This window comes from Plecotus auritus (assembly GCF_963455305.1).
Source record: "Plecotus auritus genome assembly, chromosome: 7".
NCBI lineage: Eukaryota > Metazoa > Chordata > Mammalia > Chiroptera > Vespertilionidae > Plecotus > Plecotus auritus.
Window position 1 is genome coordinate 162,373,718 of NC_137774.1, and position 24,478 is coordinate 162,398,195.

A 24,478-nucleotide genomic window follows, 5' to 3' on the forward strand; every position below is an offset into this window, starting at 1 on the left:
GCAGCAATCCTAGGGAGTGTCAGTCACAGCCCACGCAGGCTCTCGTCTGCTCTGTTTGTCAACACAAAGGGTAGAGTTCATTTTTCCAGGTCACTGTAATGCATCAGGGGGTAACCTCCAACAGTGTCAATTACATGACAGGGCTTGTGCAAAACCATAGACACTTCCAGGCAGGAAAGGACTGTAGAGATTAACCAAGAGGTCCTGTTTTGTTTGTGTGGCTCTCAGAGCAATGCAAAGTGGTCGGAGCTATTTACTCTCCAACCAGAAAACAAAATGACAGCAGGCAGAACACAATGTACGATTAGACATCTGGCTTATGTAGGACACACAGGTGATTATTCAAGAGTCAATGTTATTTTCGTACATCACAGCATTCACCATACCTTTTTTTATTTATAGTAGAAGCATTGTGAAAATGCGAGAAAACGTCAGCCTCAAACACATCAAGGAGGCCAGTATATCGGTAGCCAAGATTTGAAAAGTTATTTTGTATTTATTGAAATTCACAACAGACTAGCATAGTACCTCCAAAATAAAAATTACCAACATAAACTAGAAAAGTATTTCCAAAATTAGTTAGCCTGAGAACTGTCTATTCTTGCTATAACACATTCCCGAAAACAGCTACTGAAACAACACAAATTTATTATCTTACAGTTCTGGAGGTCAGAGGTCTGGCCCAGGTGTCACTGGCTAAACTCACGGCACTGGCAGGGCTGTGTTCCCTTCTGGACGCTCCAGGGGAGTCCTCTCCCTTGCCTTTTCCAGCTTCGGAGGCTGCACGCATTCCTTGGCTTGTGGCTCCTTCCCCCATCTTCAACACCAGCATGTTGCATTTCTCTCTACTGTCCTTCGGATTTCTCACTTCCCTCTGACTTTGACACTCTTCCAATCCCCTCTTCCACTTGTCAGGACTCTTGTGATTATATTGGATTCCCCTGGATAACCCAGACTAATCTCCCTATAACAAGGTCAGCAGACTAGTACCTTAATTCCACCTGCAACTTGACTCTCCTCTGCGTTTAACCCAACATATTCATAGGTTCTGGGATTAGGATGAAACATCTTTCTGGGAAAGCGGAGAAAGGGGGGCATGATTCTATCTGCCACACATTAAATACACATGTCAATACACCACAGTTTAATATTTTCCTGATAGTTTAATACTAGTAACTGTCATTCAGTTCCTTAATCTACAGAATTTATCATTTTTATCTATATAAAACATATTAAACTGGCCAGATGCAACAATAAAAAATGCAAAAAGATATAAAACAAATTGTACAACATTACCAAGTAGTGGTCATTTGTGTGTATGTGTTTATATGTGTAGATATAAAACTATACATGTATACAAATGGGTGTATACATAATTTTACAGTTAATCAAGTGGTTCTAGAAAATCAATACACCATAGATTCCTGGGAAACTAATGCTTATAAAATAAGGCCATGTTTATGAGGATCCAAAATCAACCAAAAACAAGATTCTTAATGAAAACAAATTCATTCTTTCTAGGTTAGTAGGAAAACCTGCTCATTTTCTGTTTTCCTGTTGTTGGTCTTGTCCAAATTAAATGTTCTCATGCTTGTCAAGGCCCACCATGTGTGAAGTGACCACAGCCCTTATGGACGAGGTCAAACCACGACCCCCAAATGTGTTAGTGCAGCTGCTTCGGAGGAAATCACTGAAAAACAGAGAAAAGCCACCTGTGCGCGGCTGCGTCCCATGTACCTGTAACTCCAGAGAAGGTCCTCATTCCTTCGGTGGCTGCAACACTAGTTGCAGTTTTCCAGAAACACTTTACTGGCAGGTGTGACCACTGTCATTGGCGGGCGCCCAGTCCACGCCAGACTTAAAAGACGGGAACATGGTAGTGGCGGTCATTCTCGGTCAGCAGGGAGATCTGCGGCCACTCTCGGAGTGGCTCCTCTGGGTAGCAGACTTCAAAGTCCCTGGAGTTAAACTTGAACAGTCTGAACACTTTTATCTTCACTTCAAGGGCATATCCAAGTATAAACATATCAATCTGGGGAAGAGACGAAAGAGGTCACAGATACACGTTTCCAGATTCCTGCCCTCCCCCCAGCGCGGGAGCACGTTCTTCAGCAGCTTGTGACATAGCGTGTTTGTTGACAGATCCACGCGTGGACCACTGCGTGGGCACGGGGTTAGGGACAAATGTCCACTACGTAGAAGGCAGGGGACAAGCGGAGGAGCATCTCTCTAGACTAGCATGAAGAAATCACAGGGAAAGCTGTTTGGGGAAAAATCTAATAAAAAATAAAGGAATGCTCATAATAAAAATCACATCGTTTTCCTACCAGTGTTATATCATTTTAAATCAGTTTATGTAAGAAGTGCAGACGATTTTGTGCACCTTCTGGAAAAACAAAGCAAAACAAAACAAAACAAAATCCTTTTCTATGAGGACATAAAAGTATTTTTTTTGGATTTAGAAAAAAATTCAATAATTTCTATTTATCTGCAGTAAGTAACCGAAGGCTTTCCCAAACCTTATCTCATTTTCCGACTGGAATTTCTACCGGTTCACCTCTGTTGTGGGAGAACCTGTTATCAACTGAGAGGCAGCCCGCGAGGTCAGAAGGCTCCCCAGCACCGGGCCGGAAGGGCACACGGCAACCAGCTCGGAGCTCGAGGCTCGTTACTCTTCTTTTCCGCCCTTCAGGGGCAATAATACCAACCGACCACTCTGTGCAGCTGGTCTTATCACTGCGGAAAGCAAACACCCAACGCCTACGTGTTCAAGGATTGCCAATATCCTCCGTGATCAAACACACACAATTCTTCTGCCCCATGTACCTGCTCTAGTCCGCAGGTGTCGCCTACAGAATTTAGGTGATTCATCATGAAGCTTAAAGGATCGGATGACGTTTCCCGGGAAAACAGGAGTCTGAAAAGACTGGGAATGACCTTTTTCATCTTCATTTGTTCATAAACTTCAGTGACCTGATACAGCATGATGAACTTTACAGCTTCATACAGCTTATATTCCAGAATGGCATCAGAGAAAAGGATGTTGCACATGCTTCCTCTCTTGTGATAATCTTTAATTCCACTGAATTCAGTCCACTAAAAACACAGCCACAAAAGTGAAACTTAGAAGGGTAAGGCTGAACGTACTCAACACTGCATAACCTTTTTTTTTTTTTTTAATCCTCAACCTAGGATATTTTCCATTGATTTTTTTAGAGAGAGTGGAAGGGAGAGAGAGAAACATCCACGTAAGAGAGACACATGCATTGATTGGATCGAGCCTGCAACCCAGGTACATGCCCTTGACCGAGAATTTAACCTGCGACCCTTCAGTCCTTCGGCTGATGCTCTAACTACTGAATAAACCAGCCAGGGCAACATAACTTGTAAAGTATTTATAAAATAAAACTAATAGAGGGGAATGGAACTTTAAATTTTCATTTTATATCTTTTGATGTGGACTTTTTAAAACCATAAGCAATTATTTACTTTTATAATAACAAACTAGTTTCAATGAAGTAGTTTTTCACAAAAGCACCACCCACTAGGTAAAATACTAAGCAAGTCAGTTTCCTAAAACTGCTTAAGATGGCTGGGTTAGGCAAAGGCTATCCCAGTGGCCAACAGTGATACACCGACAGCGCTTTAAACCCACCGGTACCAGCACAGTTGAAGTCACTCTACGTGTATTGTCTCGTGGAATCCTCACCAGAGCCGTACAGGGTAGATACTATGTACAGTTCTCTTTTACAGAGAAGAACAGTATGACCCAGAAAAGTTATGGTGTTTCCCAAGGAGAATTCATTCCAACAACCCCAAATCTGTTTTTATTAGCCAGTTAACTGCCACGATATTTTGAATTTACAAATGGTTAAAAGGCAGGGAAAACTCTGAGTCAAATGATAACATCTTGGCCGTCGCCCAGTTATTAATAGGGCGCATTCCAGAAGGGCCTTTCTGAGCGTCTTGTCTGGAGCTTCACCTTATATTTCTGGGGACACAAAGGCCCATGACCGCTCAGGTTCCTGGCCAGCCCACTGAGGGCTCCTTAGCCCATAACGGGCCTAACTATCATGTAGAACAGCAACATTGCTCTCTCTCGTTCATCACTCGAAAGGGAATGAAGATCAAGAAGAAACCGTCGGTTCCTGGAAGCAGCTTTCTGCCTGCATATCCCACTTAGCTGACATAAAGAGATAGGCCTGACATCAGAGAAAAGCGGCCACATTTGGACGGATGCTTTCATTTCTAGCCTTTCACCCCAGCCGCCAAACGCTCACCTGTGTTTTCAGTAATTCCACACATTTACGCAATTTCCCAAACACATTTGAACCTGTATAGTTCTCAGGACCAAAGCTGTATTGCTGGATCCAATTACAACCTTGTGAGAAGAGCAGTTTTTCAGGAAGCTTGGAAAAAAAAAGATGCCAAAAGTGATTGGTGTCTCCAAGTTTATTACACACAGTTTGGAATATGTCACAGCACATAATCTCATTTAGCAATCTTTATCTAGAAAGGCTATGACTACAGTTAAGGAGAACTATATAGTCATTTTCTTTTAGATTTGTGGATTCTGTGATATGGAGCATATTCTTAATTCACAATTTCACAACTGATAAAAATTTAAATATAAGATTAAGTATACAAAAAATAAATAGGAATGTATCTATGACCATACAAGTTAAAACAAAACAAATAAAAAATTAAGTCTAAGAAACGAACTTTTTGAATAAAACATTTCCAAAACTACCTAGATATATCCCTTTAGAATTTATATTTAACCAATGTTAGAGCAACATAGTATATTTGGGAAGATGTGGATTTTAGAATAACGCATGTTGGTGTTCAAACCCAGCCCTGCCACTTGCCAGCTGGGAGGTGACTCAACCAGCAGATTATTTAACCGCTCAGCCTCACCCTCCACTGTAAATCAAGGACAATTTTACAGGATTCTTGTTGGGGTTAAATAAGATTATGGGACACGTAGGAATCTGATCCATCGTACACATCCCATGCATCTCCCACCCACTCAGCTTGTGCAAGAAGGCTAGCACCTTTCGTATGCCTGTCAGGTATTTGCTAGATAAAATGAAACTAATAAAAACAATTCAAAATTAAAAACATTAAGAAAATAGAACATGTGTAGCTAAATATATATATATATTTCTTTGCTCCTCCAACTTAAATGTATATCCTAGATTAACCATACTGCGTTCAAAATAAAAATTCAGGTTATCATCAAAAGGTACTATCTTCCGCTGTTAAGAAAGTGAAAAGACAAGGCACAGTCTGGGAGAAAATATCTGCAAATCACATATATGATAAAGCACTTGCATTCAGAATATATAAAGAATTCTCAAAACTCGATCAGTTAAAAAATAATAAGTGGGCAAAAGATTTGAACAGACATTTTTCCAAGAAGATAATATGGATTGCAAATAAGCTCAACCTCATAACTCATCAGGGAAATACAAACTAAAAGCAGAATGACACTAGCGAATACCTATTAGAGCGACTGAAACAAACAAGAAATAAACAAAGATCCCGACACTACCAAGTGCTGGTGAGAACGTGGAGCAACTGGCACCCTGACACATTCGAGATGGGAGTGCATCATGGCGGCACCACTCTGGAAAAATGAGTGGGCAGGTTCTTATAAAGTAAGCACACCCCTAAGATCCAACAATCCCCCGCAAAAGGAATGCAAATGTATGTTCATAAAGATTCTGTGGGAACATTTATCACAGCTTTATTCGCAGTATTAAACACTGGAAACAATCCAGATGCCTTTCAGCTGGTGAATGGATAAACAAACTGTCACATTCATGTCAAGGAGCATCACTCAACAATAAAAAGGAACCAACAGCAGCATATTTGGGGAACCATCTGGGTGAATTGCACATGCATTATGCTAAGTCAAAGACCCTGATTCAAAAGGCCACCCACTGGATGATTCCATTTATATGACATTCTAGAAAAGGTAAAAGTGCAGGGACAGAAGACATACCAGTGGTTGCCAGGGGTTGGGAGTGAGGACTGGCTATGAAGGGAAACGAGGGAACCTTTGGGGTAACAGTTACACACTGTATGTATTTGTCAAAACTCAACTATAGTAGAAAAGTGAATTTTAGTAGCCCACCTTACTTATAAAGGACAGATGCCTCTCTCAATGGCATTAAAAACAAAACTGAGTATAATTACCTTTCTGAGATGGTCTGTTAGCAAACGGACATGAGAGACAGAGGACCTGGTTAAAGGATCTCTCAGAGTTCCTTCAATCTCGGGCCACCCTGCACGCCTGGCCGCCGCCCACAAGGAGGCCCGGAGTGGCTGTGTTACAGTCACCATCAAGGTGGGTCTCACGTGTTTCCTGTGTGAGGACATACCTTAACAATGTCTTTTTCTTTCATCCAGGATGGAAAAGAAAGGCCCTGGCTGAATATCTGAAATAACACTGATCTCAGTGCATCGTAGTTATCTCTCTTTACTTGTCGAACACATTTAATGTGATGCCGCCAAAACAGCTCCTCATAAGCCTAGTGGCACAAAAAGAGAAAGTTCTTTTTTAAAGTCCACTGGATAGGAAGTTAAGGAAAGTGAGTTCAACTCATTTTCAGTGAAATGTGCTTCTCAATAACGCAGACAATACAAACAAAAACAATTACAAGTGATGCATTGGACCACATGTCATTTCAAAGTGACTTGTGTGTAGAGAGATGGTGCCATGCTAGACAGCAAGTTCCTGGAAGCCCTGGGCCAGGGAATGTCCCTGTGGGGAAGTCACGGACAGCTTGATCACAGTGGAAAACGCTGTACACTTTAAAACCATGCTAAGAACTACTTCAAATGCTCCACTTACCTCCTCTTCCCCCCACCCCCTTCTCCTCCTCCTCTCCCTCCTCCTCCTCCTCACCCTCCTCCTCCTCCTCCTCCTTCTTCTTTTGCTAGTGACAAGGCTAGGCAGCGCTGCTGGGGATGTTTACCAAGACTTAGCCAATGGAAAATTCTAAAAATCCTCTAAATACTTTTGCTAAGGGGACTGATTCCTGCAACAACAGAAATCTCCCCTCCTGTGCAGAGGTTTCACAGGCCTGGCCAGGAGAGCTGAAAAGAGCCGATTTTGAGGTTTCTGAAATCACAGACTGAGTTCACCCCCATTCTGGAAGGCACTGGCTGTAGGTAAAAGGCTCAAAGCCAACGGTCTAGCAGCGGTTTAGCTTTTAAATCAGAGCCACCGTTGTCCCTTGTGCCACATGTGGTATCGACTGGATCCATAAAGCGAACGGAATGTTTGTTTCCTGGCTTTTTCACACACATTCTCCATCTTCCATGACCTTGACAAACAGACACACCTTCCTCATCAGCTTGGCTCGGGGTGTGTCCCCTTTCCATTCTCTTGCACAATAGCTGAGTAAATCAACTTCCGCCTCCACGCTGAGGTTCCCTGAACCAAAGGAAAAAGAAAAGGCAGTTAATTTTCCCTTTCCTCTTCCTTCTTGAAACCTCTCTGCACCTTAAAAATAAGGAAAGATATGCATGAAAACACTTACTTTTGAATTTTCTTTGCAGATATCCACTCCACCTAAAAGATAAAGGAAATAATAATACCAAAACTGGGACAAGGATATTTAAAAATCTGAAGATGCTACAACCACCTACCATTTCAGCCGGTGCCCTAAATGGAAGTGCAGCCTTCGGAAGTAGCAGAAGGTGGCCACCAGAAAGGAAACCGCCAACATCACAGACCCCTTTGCTATTCCCCACGCGGTGTCTAAGGCGTGGCTTGTGACGAGTGCCCAGGAGTGAACTTGGTCATTTCCTACAAAAATGTAATTGAAAAAAAAAAAATCACATCACAATTCCATAAGTTTGCTTTGTTCAAGGGGGAAAAAAGATACTTTTACCTGCAGTGTCTATGACTGATTTACATAAACACTGTTTACAACGTTCAAAAATTCAATCTGAAAAATTAAACGCCGAGTTCTCCTATATAATCAGTGTCATATACAAGAATAGCTTTGTTCCCAAAATTCAAGAGGAAGAGTGGAAACAGAGAGAGCGTGGGTTTCAGAATGCCTAGGACCTGAGCCCAAAGCCTGCTTCTCCTACTAACCTTGCTGTGTGACCGCGGGAAACTGACCCCTCTTAACGTGGCTTGTCTTCATTGTAAAGTAGGGGTAAACCACTGGCCTCCCTGGGGCAAGACGGAATGAAATGATCTAGGAGCCAGCACAGTGCGCCGTGCTAGGTGCTAAAAATCCAGTGATGCCAGGGATTCGGCCGGACACCGAGCACATGGGGGACGGGGACAATCACAGCATGGGCCTCTAGTGATGCCGCCACCATCCACTTCTGCCCACTATGATATTCTTAATCAGAACAGGCCATATCACGGCATCACCGTACCGCACGGAATGGGTAACTCAAACAGCAGGCGCACAGACATCATTGCCGGCAAGCGGCCCTTAGGAGCCGTGGAGACAGCTGTGCTGCTGGGTCCACACTCCCACTCCTGATTTGACAAGAGGGGCGCTTGACAGGCCTGGAGAGCTCAAACCGGGCGCTTGCAATATTTCACTAAATGTGGAGATTCCTAAGGATACTATGTTTGCGCATGTAAAATGCTGAAGCCCAAATGAGGAAGAGGACTTCTGAACGGTGGCCAAACCTCCTGGGGTTCATTGTGAAACAGTTTCTCCCGCAGTACGGGGTTTAGGAAAATTCCAGTGATTAACGGAGTAAAAGCTTCATCAGTTTGGAGTCAACACTTTTAGCATTTCTGATCATCCTTGATGTGCAGTTACACTCTCAATAAAGAATTTACCAGGAGAGAAAGAAATGGAAAAAATTACCAGCAAATAAAAATACATATTGTTTTTATTTTATTACTTAACAGGTGTTTATTGTTTAGAATTGATTAAATATTCATTATAGACTTACTCCTACCTAGAAATTTAGTAAAACTTCTTATGAATTGTTTAAAAATGTAGAGCCATACTGCTTTACATCTATAATTTAGACTTTTATTAATTCAGTCTGATTTCCCAACTTTGAAAATTCTGGTATATGCAAATATTTTTAGTAAGTCCTTAAATTCGCATAAGAACTAGAATATTGTCTGTCATGCATAATTTTTCCTATTGTAGTCATAAACATTTTCTAGAAAAATGGAATGTTGCACAAGATTTGTTTTTTCTCTTCATATCAACACCATATCAAATTATACGTTGAGCATCTTTTTATATCACTACATAGATATACATTCTTCTTTTTTTTTAAATCCTCACCCTGAGGATATGTTTTTCATTGATTCTAGAGAGAGGGAGAGAGGAAGAGAGAGAGAGAGAGAGAGAGAGAGAGAGAGAGAGAGAGAGAGAGAGAGAGAGAGAGAAACATTGATCAGTTGCCTCCTGTATACTCCCTGACTGGGGACTGAACCCGAAACCTGGGCACGTGACCAGGAATCAAACCCTCAACCCTTCGGTGCACGGGATGACGCTCCAACCAACAGAGCCACACTGGCCAGGGCTACAATATTCCTTTTAAAGAATGCATAACATTTCAGTAAAAGACAGATCATCACCTCCCTAACCATTGCCTAATGGATAAACATTTTCTTGTTTCCATTTTCTACTTACAAACATTGCTGAGACAAACATTCTCCAACAGCCCTTGTGTCATGACAGCTCTTAGGATAATTTCAAGAAGAGGAAACTCTGGGTCAAAGGGTGTGCACATTTTTAGTTTTGAGAGATGTTGCCAAAGTGCCTTCCAAAACAACACTGCCAATTAACACTCCCACCCCGGGCCCTGGGGCGCCCATTTCCCTGAATCCCACACCAGCTATGAATTATCACAGCAGTCTGCACTTCTTCCTTTGTGAAGAGCCCCTCACAGCATCTGCCTGCCTCCCACTGGGCGGTCTCGTCTGTCCATGGACTTGGAGAGCCCTGCGGTCCCTCAGGTGGGGCTTGGCTGCGCCCTCGGAGGGGCTCTGCTCTCACGTGTCAGACTCCATCTGACCCGCTGCATGCCTTAAGTCACCATCTGGCCACTAGGGTATTTGATTTGAGGCCCACACAAGGGCCTTCTGAGCAGCTGCCCAGGCCTCCAGCGGGACCCACTGCAAGCCATGGTTCTCCCTGCTCCTACACACACACACACACACACACACACACACATGCATGCACGCACACACTTCTCTGGCCTCCAGTCCTTATGCTCAAAATGAAACCCTGCCTACAACCCAAGAAAGGGTGATAGTATCAACTTATCAGAAAAACACATGGGGCTCAATCCCGCCTTCTCAGGCATGCCTAGCACAGAAGCCTGAACTCCCGCGGCCCTCTGCCTGCTGGGCCCACAGTTTTTGGTCAAATGACTCAAACCAGGTTATCTTGCCTTTGAGTTACGTAGCTGAGGAATCTTCCAATCAGCTTTGCCACTGCAAATAAAGCCTTTAAAGAGAGAATTTTTTTTAAAAATTCCTGTATGTGTCAATAACCGGATGACCACTCAAAACAGCAGACAGGGAACACCGTAAGTTAGGGGCCTCGCAAACCCTATCGTGACCCCCAACTTTGATGATGCCCTAAGTCAAATCTCATTTCCTCAAGCAGAGCTGACAGTGAATCAAATTCTCCATGTCAGAGTCTTCACCGGGGACCCCTTCTGTGGGCCTGCCACGGAGAACTCAGCAACTGTCTGCCCACCACCCCCTCCCCCAGCGCCCTCACCCTGGAGAAGTCCTCTCCCTAACACGGAACTGGCCTCGTGGGACCTGACACACCCGTAGGGAGGGAGAGAAGGTCCCACCACCAGGGATTCAGTCATTCGACATCATAAAGAGAACAGCCAGAGCAAGGGCAAGAAGCAAAGGGAGTGTGGGCGGCAGGCGGCTTTGGAGAATAGCCAGGGAGTGAGGGTGGCAAGACCACGCAGGAAACAGAAGCACTGCTGGGAATTGCAGATTTGATCCTCTAGGGCTCGTCAAGTGACAAAAATGGAAATTTCTTTTTAATACTTTCGGACTGGACCACTTGGGTGGTGGCTGAAATGAGGTGCTATATACAAGCACCAGGTGTTTCTACCATATGAGAAAGCGGATTAACTAGGTCTCATACACTGCACTGCCCCCGTCATCGGCATTCAAACACGCCCAGAGACCCCAACCCACCCTGTCAGAAGTTACACTCAGTAAAGACTCCCCTGAGTAATTCCCAGAACCTCCTGAAATCAACAACGCGGCTGAGACTAAAATCTCATCTGTGACCTCAGACTATATATGGCAGGTGAGACCACAGACTAAAACTGGGGGGGGGGGGGGGGGGGGGGGGGGGGGGGGGGGGGGGGGGGGGGGGGAAATGCCACCGTTTCTTGTGGTAAAATTCTACTTAGAATTTTTTTCCGTTCTCTAAAATGTACCAATGCTGAAATAATTCAAACATTCAAACAGGAAACCAAAAAGGAAAAAAAAAAGAAAGAAAAAAAAGAAAAACACCTGAAAACAAAACTAAAAGACACTGAAGAGCCGGAAAGCGGGTGAGCATGCAGAGACCCCCCGGGAGCCCAGGCTCGCTCTCACAGAAGCTCCCTCAACGTCTGGTTGGCCTGGACCTTCCACACTGCTCCAGGCCCTTTACTGCTTCTCCTCCCCATGGCCCGCCACCCTGTCCCTGCTTCTCCTCCCCATGGCCCGCCACCCTGTCCTGCTTCTCCTCCCCATGGCCCGCCACCCTGTCCCTGCTTCTCCTCCCCCTGGCCCGCCACCCTGTCCCTGCTTCTCCTCCCATGGCCCGCCACCCTGTCCCTGCTTCTCCTCCCCCTGGCCCGCCACCCTGTCCCTGCTTCTCCTCCCCATGGCCCGCCACCCTGTCCCTGCTTCTCCTCCCCATGGCCCCGCCACCCCTGTCCCTGCTTCTCCTCCCCATCTCTGCAGGACAGCAGGGCCTGGGGCCTCTGTCACTGAACTCCCAGCCCGGGGACTTTCCCCTGAAGCAGAGATGGTGGGTCAAGGGCTACCGAGTGGGCCACGGAGGGGAAAATTAAGCCTGAGCTAAAAGGCAGTTTCAGGGGATGAAGATATATACATACATTAAAATCGTCTTGCTAAAAACATTGAAGGTAAAAAGTGCTAAACTTGATTTAATAAATACACCAGCTATTTCTCTCTGCCGCAATGCCATGTTATGGTTAATCACCAGGAGATGGAAGAAAGGTGGATTAGGAAGCAGACAGAGGGGGTGGGAAGCTGCCATCCCAGACAGCTGTAACTCCCCCTGTGGCAAAGCAGTGGGGGGCGGGGGCGGAGTGCTGAGGGGAGGACACACACACACACACACACCACACACACACACACGTGCACATCAGAGGTGTTGGGTAAATTTTCCACACTTTTCTGAGCTGTGTCATGGAACACTAATCCCTTTGAAAAACATAACTCCTCCTGGGTGATTCTGATCAAGGGAGGGAGGTGCCGCAGAGAGGAGTACACTGGGCCAAGCGGGCAGGGAAGGGCCTGGGAAGACCTTCTTCCCCTGCCCCTCACCCGTTGCTTATACTTCTTCCCATGTGGACTGGGCGCTGGGCTGGCAGGCAGTGAAGTGACATGAAAGATACACAGCCTGCTCTGGCCAGGTGGCTCGGTTGGTTGGAACGTCATCAGTAAGAATATGAGGATTAAGCGGGGAGGAAAAAAGAAATACGTGCAGCCTGCCCTCAGGGAGCTCATGATCTGGTGGTGTGATGTCTTCCCGTCAGCTTGTCCAGGACCATAGTGCCACCACCCACGCTCCCCGGGGTCAGCGCATCCTGGTGTCGGGGACTGGCCAGGACACAGAATAACACAAGCCCTGGGATGTACAGGTGGCCCACCTCCATTCCCCAGTGGGCCAGCTCTCTCAGAGGTCAGTGTGAGAAACTCAGAGGCTCGAGAACAAAGCATTCGTCCAAACAAACTCGGCAATGTGGGAACAGAATGATGGACATGCAGAACAAATCCTGACAGGCCATCAAGGTCTCTAATAATTGGGAGCGCTGGGAGACTATCAGAGGTTTTCCAAGGGTCGGCACGGCCGTGTGAAAAACTGAGTTTAAATGGTCTTGGCTCTTGTAAAAACCATAGACGGTTGTTTTCATATCTGTTAGGGGAGAAATATTCAGAAAAAATGTCCTCTTAATAAACCGCTGAAATGGTGAAGTCAAAAGACTTCCTGGATGCTTGTGCATTTCAGGTATTAGTTCTGCCCAATTAAGAAACGACAGTTTTCCACTTAGTAAAGTACTATGACCCACAACGACAAGATCAGTATCACGGAGCAGGAGAAGCACCCAGTGAAATGCTTTTATCTTGAAAGTCATGACCAGCAAGATATTCAGTGGCAGCCCTGTCGTGCAACCTACTTCAGCGTTTAGCACAACCCCCACGGGACTGGGCTGGTTTCACCAGGGCTCCTGTGAAACTAGGAGTGTCGGTAATACAGCAGGAAACTGGTCCTTGCCAAACACTGAGAGTGTGTGTGTGTGTGATACCATCAAAGCTCAGACGTTTTTTTTATTTATTTATTGGGCACATCTTTAGGAGTGTTAAATGCAACCCGTCATATTAAAAGGTGTAAGTTTATTTGTCTAACCATGGAGGGGTTTTAAAACCCACCCAACCATTAAATCACAAAAGCTGCAGGTGGGATAAGCTTCAGTTGAAGAGCAAGGTAATTCTTCCCGGGAAATCCCAGAACTCCAGGGTCACTTCAGCCAGCCAGCAGGCTCCCTGGCTGCGTACAGCCGATGGGTTCGGCCAAACAGGCCCGGGACTCTGCCTTCACTTTGCCACTTTCTAGCTGCGGGACCTCGGGGAAATTACTCCGCCTCTGTGATCCCCAAGAGTCTCCCCAACGGCAGAGACCAGCAGTGACGACAGAGAATTGGAACAAAATGAAACACAATCAGCCATGAGAGAGTGCCCGTAACCACAGGCACTAACCACGTAGATGCAGACTCTCCAGTCCCTGATACAGTCTCCCCTCCGTCTCCTCATGGACCAGTGTTACATACCTCTCCGCATGGGCACTCATTCTCTTCCGTGGGAGTCCACTTCCTTTTCTGGAATGTTTCTCTCTTCCTGGTCAAAACCTATCATTATTCTATGAATATAGATTAAGCTCCTCTTGCAGGCCAGGCCCTGTGCCAAGAGCTGATGCTACGGTTGTGAACACAACAGACCAGACTATTGTAGGGGCGATTCACAGATGGACCCTCCAGGTGTGTTTGGAGCACAACCACGGCCAGGGCCCAGAGGAAAGGAATGTGGCTCTGTCAGCCTAGGTAACATGGGAACTGACCTAGACCTGTGTCAGATGAGGGGCAGAGCTGAGACCCCGAGGATGGACCAGAGTTCATGGGGCCAGGCTCAGGTCAGCAGGGCCTTTAGACGCATGAGAGACAATGGCATTTAACTGAAGAGCAAGGAAAGCCCCCTAGGGTTTTAAGCAAAAGGCTGATGTGATCAGATCTGTAACCACAATTTAAGTCGTTATTGCTTGGGGTCATGAGACACGTCTGATTCCTCTTCTGTATGACAAGCTTTTAAATCTTTCACAGAATCACAGAATGCTTTGCGCTGAAGGCACTGGAATGCCACTGGCTCTCCAAGGCCTGATTCCCTCGCCCAGGTGCTCCCTCTGTGCCTGTCCACACTGCAAGTAGGCATATTCATGACGCGTCCCCACTGGCCTGAAAGCACCTCTAAGGTGAAAGCTGACTCTTCGTTCACTGTGCATGTGGTCACTTGAGGAGCTGTCACACGCATCTTTGAGGTGAAGACATCGAAGCCCAGAGAAAGCAAGAAGTCTGAACTTGAACCCATGTGTTCTGACTCAAGGTCAGGGTGCCCTAAACTACATACATAACTGCCTTCACTGAGTGATTCTCTTCCAAGAATTCAAAACAACGAACAAGCATGCACTTAGAAGGCAGCTATCACTTCCACTGTGCTTCTTCCCGTCTAGATTAAAGCTTCTCTGAACCAGTTCTCACATGCCATGGTTTGCACTGTCCCAGCCACTCTTCACTGTCTCTTCCTTCTCCTAGCCACTCGTCTCTGAACCCAGGAACCATCCCCGGAAACCAGACGAGACGTTGGAATGGGCCCACCACTGATGAAGCACACAGCAGTAGCTCCCTGTCTTCCCCACAAGTCTTTTTTTAAAAAATATATTTTATTGATTTTTTTACAGAGAGGAAGGGAGCGAGAGAGAGAGCCAGAAACATCGATGAGAGAGAAACATCAATCAGGTGCCTCCTGCACACCCCCCACTGGGGATGTGCCCACAACCAAGGTACATGCGCTTGACCGGAATCAAACCTGGGACCCTTGAGTCTGCAGGCTGATGCTCTATCCACTGAGCCAAACCGGTCAGGCCCCCCCCCCCCCCCCCAAGTCTTTACCTCTCTCCTCTCACGAGCCCATCTACCTTTATGTGATCCTTCAGGTCCATGCTCCTAAAGAGAAGCCGGTGGCCCAAAACCATCACATCACACGAGAGCTCTGTACTCCAAGTCTACGGCGCAGGAACATCGATACCACCTGGGCACTGAGAACCACAGTCCAGGGTGTCTACAAGACCCCAGCGACTCCCACACACACGGAGTCTGAGGCGCCTGAGATTCTCTGAGGAGCAGAGAATCACCCAGCCTGGCTGCCCTGGGCATATTCCGATTAACTGGGCTGGGGCCCAGGTACCCGTCCTTTTTTAAGTTCCCAGGTGATTCCAATGTATTGCCGGTGCTGAGAGACACAGCTGTGTTGTAAGGCTGCCTCCACCCTTGGCTGTTTCTGTAATCTCCAATATATCATCACATGCCAATTCATTTCCAAAATTACAGTTAAGAGAAATCATGCAGATCAAGGAAAGTCTCACTGGTCGTGTCATCCAACTGCACGCAAGTGCAGCCTGTGGTTTGTGCCTCTTCTGTTGGCCCATGTGAGGGGCAGCGTTTACCAGTCAACTGTTGTTTTCCTATGGCTGGGAGCCACGCTTACCTACAAAGGAACTTTTCTGAAATTAATAATAAAAGAACCCAACTATTAATGTGACCAACTCATCCTGGCTGGCCTGGGACTCTCCTGGTTTTAGCACTGAAAGCTCCGTGTCCCAGGACATCCCTCAGTCCCAGGCAAACTGGGACAGTGGTCACCATACGTCTGGGCTCCCCGGGGTCTGACCCGGGCTCCCCAGTATCCTCTCACTTCTTCCTCTTCCTAGCCACCTTCCTCCCTCACTCCTGCCACCTCCCACCCCTCATTTTCTGTCTCTCAGCTCAAGTGTCACTTCCGGGGGCAAAGCTTCTCTGCCCATTCCCAACCCTCAGGCTTGGTCAGATCCCTGTTACCTCCTCCCACAGCACACGGTGTCCCTTTCCCCCACAGCTCTTGTTCCAGTTTATACAAGTGTGTTTGTGTTTGATTAGCGTCTGTCTCCCTATGTAGGCAAACGTCTTAAGGACTGCAACTGTGTCTGCTTTCTCTCTGCTTTCTTGGTGCTGAGCAACACTAGGGACCGTTAATAAATATTTGCTGAGTAAATAAAATGAACCCATGTAATCCAGATCTAGTCCATATGTCTGCAACACAGAAATGCCAGTGTCCACTCTCTCTGGGACATACTCAGAATAAAGTACGTTCCATCCTCCTTAGGTGCTGGATGTAGCCATGTGAGGGAATGCTAAGAGTTGTGTGCAATTTTCAGAAGGCTCTGTTGAGAGGGGTGTGTTCCCTGCCCCTGCTCCTCCAGACTAGCTGGAATGTAAGTGTGATGACGGATGTTCAGCAGCCATCCTGGACCAGAGAGTAGCTGTGGGCTTGGAAGCTATGCATGGTAGAAGCAAAGCGGAAGGGGTCTGGGCCCCTGACACCCTGGAGCCCATTCCAGCCCCGGAGAGCCACCTATACGCTCTGACATGGGAGAAATTGATTCATTTGTTTGGAATTGTTCCATTATTCCACCATCCTAATCCTACCCAGTAGCCTTGATCTTGGTGGTCCCCTCCGACTTTTACCATGTATGTCAGAAACAGTGAGCCACCAGTGTGTTTTCTCTTCCCTTGACTACACTCACGACAAAGGAAAGCAGGAAGTGAGAATGTGAAGTGGTCACCTAGTGGGATGGTTGGAAGGTAGTGGAACAAGCAGGCCCTAGGCAGTCGGGAACTCAGGGTCTCGTCCTGGAGAACTGAGCGACTCTGGACCTCAGCTTCCTCCCCTCTGAGCAGACACCAGGGGGCCAAGCCATTAACCACTATTTCCTTCATCCTCTAAAGGTCTCTTTATGTTAATGTGCTTCAGAGTTAAGTCGGAGGTAGTCACATTGGGGCACACGGCACAGGATTTTAAGTAGTTGTGATGCAACTGAAGGTCAACTAAACTCAAAATACTCCTCAAAATTTGCACCTGAACTATGCCCTGAGCATGTACAGTAGACACTTGAGAGCTCCAATCTTCAGAGGTTGACCTGAGCCATAGTTTTGATAAAGAGCCTTCCAAGGAGGTGACCAGTTTGCAAAAAGTAGCAAGAAAAAAAGCAAGATAGAGAAGACTGGGACAGAGGCGAGAGGGAGTCACGTGTTGTGGGCTCCACATTTTGAATGAATCAATCAACGAGGTATAAATGGGAGAAGACACTGGAACATTAAAGCATGACAAAGTGACAGTTCAGGCAGGTCAGCAAGCATTGGCTGTACAAGGCCTATCATGACAATCAGCTAAGTACCCAGAACTGAATACTGGGATATACCATGGAGAAAACTGACCTAATAAACTCTCTCTCAGTTCAGATGATTCTTCTCTCTGTTTCAGATGCAAAACTGAGACCCAACGTTTACACTAATAATTCCATTGGCTACGTTTGCATTTCAACGTGAGCAGCCAAACTAATCCTTAGCTACAAACTGAACCCCACGTTCATTTTTTAAATGCCAAGTAAAGTGACAAAGAGCTGATCTTGTCCCCTGACATCAGTGTCATCCAGCCCCTCATACCTAGATGGGGACTGATTATATTCAGCCCACGCAGACATTGGCTTGCCAATTCTTCCACTTCTCTTTTCCTATCAGCCCTTCTGCTTCCTCCACGGCCTTTCGACCTGTCCTAGCAGTCGACTTGGAAGACACAGAGCATTGAGTTCTCATGGCACTTTAGCGATTGCACAAGAAAGCTGAGGCCTTCTTGTCACGGGTCAACAAATATGCCTGTGATGTGCCAGGCGTTATTCTAAGACCAAAGGAAAGATTCTCTCTTTTCCAGGTAAGAAAGAATTTAGTTCACTTCTCTTAATCTTAGGAGACTAAATGCTCCGAGGAACACTCCCTGCCCTGGCTTAGAGGAGGAGACACAAATTGTTCCAAGCATGTACCTTGATGAACTCCCTCCACCAGCTCCCAGCCCACCTTGGTCCTGAGTCACTCAGGAGCTGGTCTGTATGCTGAGGCTGTCCCAGACCTGGAGAGCAGGGAGCTCACGTCCACTGTAATGGCAAGAGCAGGCAGCCTGCTTCTCTTTTCTTGACAGTCAACCCTTGACGCTGAATGAGATTCTGCTTCTCTCTGAATTGGGCCAGGTCTCCCTTGAGAAACTGACTTCCAATGACTTTATTACTCCCCCTCTTAGAAGACTAACCCTATTATTCATTAAAAAACAATAACAGGGCAGTCCTAGCTAGTTTGGCTCAGTGGATAGTGCATCGGACTGAGGACTGAAGGGTCCCAGGTTCAATTCCCAACAAGGGCACATGCCTGGGTTGTGGGCTCGATCCCCAGTAGGGGGCATGCAGGAGGTAGCCGATCAATGATTCTCTCTCATCATTGATGTTTCTGTCTCTCTCTCCCTCTCCCTTCCTCTCTGAAATCAATAAAAATATGTGTTTTTTTTAAAAAAACAGTAACAGGGCAAGCAAAGAAAGACTTAATAAGTTATTTTAAATTACAGCATACCTATCATCCAACAATTCCACATAGACTCAAAGCAACAGTCATCTGGTTAAACCAACAATGAATGACTTAAATTCTGAATTCAGAATTTAGCAAGCATAGCATTTTATGTGCTACAGTTTCTGTGATTTGCGTTTATTACCTTGGAATGCCAGCAACAGCAATAACAGTACCGTTGATGTCCTAGAAATGGACCTATAACATTTTATCATATTCTTATTTTAAACATGATGCCACCTGTCTAGTCTGGCTCCAATTAAATGAAAAAGTAGAAAAATGAAGCATGACTAGAACAAAAGATTACTGGCAAAATGAGTGTGTAAACAAAAACTTTTCTCTGTTGGTTTATTATGAAGTAACATCTAAATATTCTTCCATTAAAATAATTACAAATCAATAAATGTGCATGGTATACAACCTTGATTTTCAAAAATGGATTGTCCTAAGCAACTGAACCGGAGGATTCAAGCGGACAGGAGAGAAAGGCCAAATACAACTGGTCCGATAACTCCTCCAAATTCCAGAGACTCCAATAGCCATGAATGAGGAGCTGTACCTGCAGGAAATTTTAGCAGCTAACGATAACTTTTCATAATCTCTCTTCTCCTGTACCTCAGACCTGAGAGTTACCTGGAGCAACAACAATGTATAAAGATGATAACCCAAGTTTACTTTAGAGCAGCTTAAGTGTGATGCGGTAACCTTGGAAACTAGAGTGCTCTCAGGTATAAGCCTGCACTGTTTCAGGAGACGGAAGCAGGCGGGTGGTTACGAGTCTGTTGTGGGTGGAGTCACGCCGCCAGGGTTTGAATCCTGGCCACCACTTACTAGCTGGAAACTTTGAGCAAATTCCATAACCATTCTGAGCGTCACAAAGTGGCACTTAGACAGATTACATAAGACTATCTGTGGGCATGGTTTCCGCGTCCAGCACCAAGAAGAGAACTAAAATGTCCACTGTTCCTATGACGGGGACAGCACTGGGTGCTACAGGCACATAGGACAGCACCCACCCACTCCAGGGAGCCAGGTGAAAGGTCACTGTCAATTTAATAATTGTGCCAGTCAAGAATGTCTACGTAGCTAAAACACATGGTACCAAGTTACATTTTATTTGGCATTTAATCTATCTAACAGAAAGGTGGAGAGTAGCAGTATAAAGTAGGGCAAGCAGGCTGCAAAAACATCAACTATGGACCACTGGCTTTAAGCGTCCTGGGTGTGTGTGTGTGTGTGTGTGTGTGTGTGTGTGTGTGTGTGTTTAATCGCAGTGTTTGTTTTTTTCCTAAGCCCTCAAACTATTTTTTTAAGTATATTTTTATTGATTTCAGAGAGGGAGGGAGAGAGAGAGAGAGAATCATTGATCGGCTGCCTCCTGCACGTCCCCATGAGGCATAGACCCACAACCTGGGCATGTGCCCTTGACCAGAATCAAACCCGGGACCCTTCAGTCCGCAGGCCGACGCTCTATCCACTGAGCCAAACCAGCTAGGGCTCAAACTATTTTTTAAGTAAGGAAAACATTTCTCCTTAAGGTTATGACTAGCACACGAAGAACCACAGCTACTCACCCCCTCCCCCTTGGCACACACTGCCCACTGCAAGTGCCCCTCCTGCTCCCGGTTCTGCTCCTTGAGAGTGAGGCTTTGAGGGCACTGGAATAAGGTTCTAGAATAAGGGCACAATTCTAAGCACAGACTTGTGTTGAGAAGGGGAATTCCACACCCCAGAATCCTCATCACTCCGCTTGCTATTGACCAGCCAGTGGGTTCCAATCTGCCCTCTCTCTTTAACACAGGAGTGCTCACCAGGTGAACACAACTGCCTGCCTAGTGTGGTACCTGTGATCCCCGTGGGAACAGGCCAGACTGCTCATGGCAGGTTGGAAACGTCTGCTTCATACAGAGAGCCAGCCATCCTTGAATGGCTTTGGAATAAAAGAATCCACGACATTAAAAAGTACACCTTCCACCCTAGCCAGTTTGGCTCAGTAGTTAGAGTGTCGGCCTGCGAACTGAAGGGTCCAGGGTTGGATTCCAGTCAAGGGCACCAACGTGGGTTGCAGGCTTAATCCTTGGCCCCGGTCAGGGCATGTGTGGGAGGCAAATAATCGATGTGTCTCTCTGACATTGATGTTTCTCTCTCTCTCTCTGTCTCTCCCCCGCCCTTCCACTCTCTCAGAAAAATCAATGAAAAAATCTTCAGGTGAGGATTAACAACAACAACAAAAAGAAATACACTTTTTAATTAGCAGAAAAGTCTAGGTGAGAAGAGGGGGGTCTTGTACCAGTTTGTATGTGATTCAATTTCCTAAATGGGGATTAAAATTAACAACTACCTCATGTATAAGATAACGATAATAATAACAGCAGCTAATCTTTGAGTACTTACTGTAGGCCACGCACGGTTCTAAGCACTTTATAGGCAATAAATGAGCTAACACACAAGCAGCACTCAAACACATTAGTCATGACCTTCATTTCTAAACTTTTGTTTAGCATTAGACGCTTCGCTCCAAACCAGTCTTACCCAGAACAGTGTATAAAGCGGGAGGGTGGCGCAGAGCTGCTCCGTAGATAGCTGGAGTGGGGGGATCTGGCTGATGGGTCCCCCATTTCACACTGGGCAATCCTGCTCTCCGCCCCCCGCCCCCCGCAAGCCAGGCCAGCCAGAGGGACCACCGTGGAGGCCCAAGGCTCCTAAGAACACCACCGAAAACTCTGAGCATTGGGTCTTCCCTCACGATTCTCCTGAACAAATGGATGGACAGATGGATGGACAGTGGTGAGGAAGAGCCACCATTCACTTAAAAAGAAATAGTAAAGATGGCTGCCAAATGCCCCTGTCCATCCCTGCCCACTTTGTGAGTTTTCTTCTTCTTTTGCCCGTTTGCTTTCTATTGTCAAGTATTCCTTGTTATTCTCTGCTATTATCTCAAAAGCAAACCTTGGTCCCTCTCTTAGGGGTAGGTTAAAGAGCTGTGGCAGCCTAGCTTTGACAAGTGATTTTAAACTTTGTTTTTTCCAGACATCCCTGACAAAGAAGGGAAACTATGCTCCTACGTCCTCGGAGGTTATGTTTGGGAAAGAGAAGTTTTCCATAACCTGATCCTTGAATCGCATTCTTCCACCGCCACGCACCAACTGCAGGCCCCACAGGCTGGGGCAGGGGAAAGAATTCTTGCTGGGCCCACAGTGCTGGCACACCTTGAACGTGGTGCATTGGAAGGAAAAATTCCTGGCGATTATGTTAAGCCCAGAGTAGGAACCTTTCAACCTCTCAAGGTAGCTTTTTCCAGCTGTGACCCTACCTCTATTTCCAACGTTGCTTTCTCTGCCAAAATAAGGCAGGGAGAAGGGGAGAAAATAACATAATGAAAAGTTCAAATGAATACACCCACAGGAAATATTTGGCTAATTCTATAATAATCCAAGGTGCAGAAAGGTTGGAAAATGAGTATATTCTCCAAACTTTTGAGAGTGGGAGGGCCTTGGGGACCAGCTAGCGCAACGCCCTTGTTTTATAGGTGAGGACGCCCTTGTTTTATAGGTGAGGATGGAAAGTCCAGAGTGGTTATGGCTTCTAGGCACACAGTCCTGGGCAAAATGATGCCTAAAACTCACGTCCTGCCTCCCAGAATGGTGCTGTTTCCACTGTACCCAACAGCAAAACCCCCAACTGTTTGCTGTGGGACCAAGAACAGACCTGGCACCTGCCAACTTCCCATAAACGCTGCAGAACCTGGAGCTCAAATGCAGTGAACAGGCAGGCTCCCCAAACTCAGCGGTGGGCTCACACCCCTGGGATGGGCACCAGAGTTACAAAAGGGGAATGTCCTCCAAGTGGAGAAGTGGTCGTGCCCATCTTCTCGGAGCTGAGACCAGAAGGATGGCCTGGGAAAAAACCTTCACTTCTAAGGTGAGGACCCCGCTGCCCACGCAGAGGGCGGCGACACCGAGGCCCAGGTGTGCCCCAGACCTCAGCGACCTGTGCCACGCTGCGCTGCTGCTCTTTCCTTGGCGACACTGTAGTTAAAAAGCCAGTTTTCTGTTGTTTAGCGAGTCTCGCTCGCAGAAAAGGTGTGGGCCACATCCTCTGCCAGCAACGCGCGAAACCCATCAACTTCCCTCCGACGACAATCAAGTTCTCAGAGGGGACGCCGAGGGGGACCCCGCCGCTCCCCGGAACCCCCCCCCGCGCCGCCCCCCCCCCCCGCCCCAGGCGGCTTCTCTCCCGGGCACCTGCCCTTCCCGCCGAGGCAGGTCGCTGGCTGCCTGGACCCAAACAGCTCTGCCTCCCGAAGACGTAGTTCCTAATCCGATGCGACCCGGTCCCCGACGGCGGCCCAATCCTGCAGGGTGTGGAGGTGCACACCGTCTCCGCCCCGGTCAGGGGCCCCCAGTCTGCCACCCCTCCGAGCACGGGACTCCTACCCCAAACCCGGGACTGACCGGCGGGGGAGAGGGTGCCCCAGGCTGCCCGGGGTCCCGCCACCCCGCCCAGGACCCACCTGAGGCCCGGGCGCCAGGCCGGTCCCGCTCCCGCTCCCGCGCCCGCGGGGGGCTCCTCTGCGCCGCCATGCGGGCCGCGCGCTGCGGACGGGCGCCGAGCCTCGGCCGGTGGGTCAGTAGCCGCGGCGGCCTCCCGCCGGGCCCGGGATCGCTTCCCAGCGGCGGGCGGGGGTGGGAGGCGCGGGGCCCGGGGAGGGCGGTCGGTGCTCCCACCCAGGCTCCTGGCGGCCGAAGGACGCGCCGTTCCACCAATGACAGGCCGCGGCGGGGCCTATGGGCGGGGCCTAGAGGCTGAAGCGAGGTGGGGATAGGCGGGACCTCAGTTTGGGGGGCGTGGGATTTTTCCCGAGTGGCGCGGAGGCTGCTCCCGGGATCCAGGCGCTGCTCCAAGGGAAACAGCCCAGGAATTCCACCTGGACGGGTCCCGGGATCTCCCTGGCACTTTACACCGATGGCCCATTGAGTGGGAAGGGAAGGAAGAAACCTGGAGGCTGACTGATGGGGAGAGGGACCAGTGCCTTTTTCTCTCCACTGCACAGTATCATGATTCCCTTTTCTTAGGTCCCGAGGCTGGTCGGTCAAAGCCAAGGAGGGCGAGACTGGAATCCAGATACAGCTTTGCCCCCGGGCCTGCTCCACTCGGTTGGGCATATTTTCTGATCTTTATTTCCCTCTGGGTCAGCAGGACGGGGTTATGCTTATTTAGAACTTGCAGGTTACTTGAGGAGCGGGAATGTGTGCGTTATTGGCAAAATTTATCCTCTGATAAAATGATTTGAAAAGGAAAAAATGTGGAGTAGCAAACGGTAAAAATAAACAGCCCAACAATAAAAAGACGCTCACAACAGGTTCTTTTGCCCCCAATTTCATAGTCAGATGGACACCCCCACTTTTTATTTCTTTCAGAAAAAAATAGAACTCCAGTGAACACTTCCTCTTTTTCCAATATACACAATTCCAGAGAAAGATTTTCTTGTGCATGGTTT

The 24,478-nt window shown here is 47.3% G+C and overlaps 1 protein-coding gene across 1 annotated transcript; it reads right to left on the minus strand.

Annotated features, from left to right (window-relative positions):
- Nucleotides 1-362: 362 nt before the first annotated feature.
- OTULINL (OTU deubiquitinase with linear linkage specificity like) lies at nt 363-23,659 on the minus strand. The gene is made up of 8 exons (XM_080682530.1): nt 23,492-23,659; nt 7,660-7,819; nt 7,551-7,582; nt 7,353-7,444; nt 6,387-6,536; nt 4,281-4,409; nt 2,827-3,096; nt 363-2,032 (listed from the first exon to the last, which is right to left on the minus strand). Exons 1-8 carry the CDS (start codon nt 23,559-23,561, stop codon nt 1,859-1,861), a joined length of 1,077 nt encoding a protein of 358 aa, XP_080538656.1. The 5' UTR covers nt 23,562-23,659; the 3' UTR covers nt 363-1,858.
- Nucleotides 23,660-24,478: the final 819 nt, after the last annotated feature.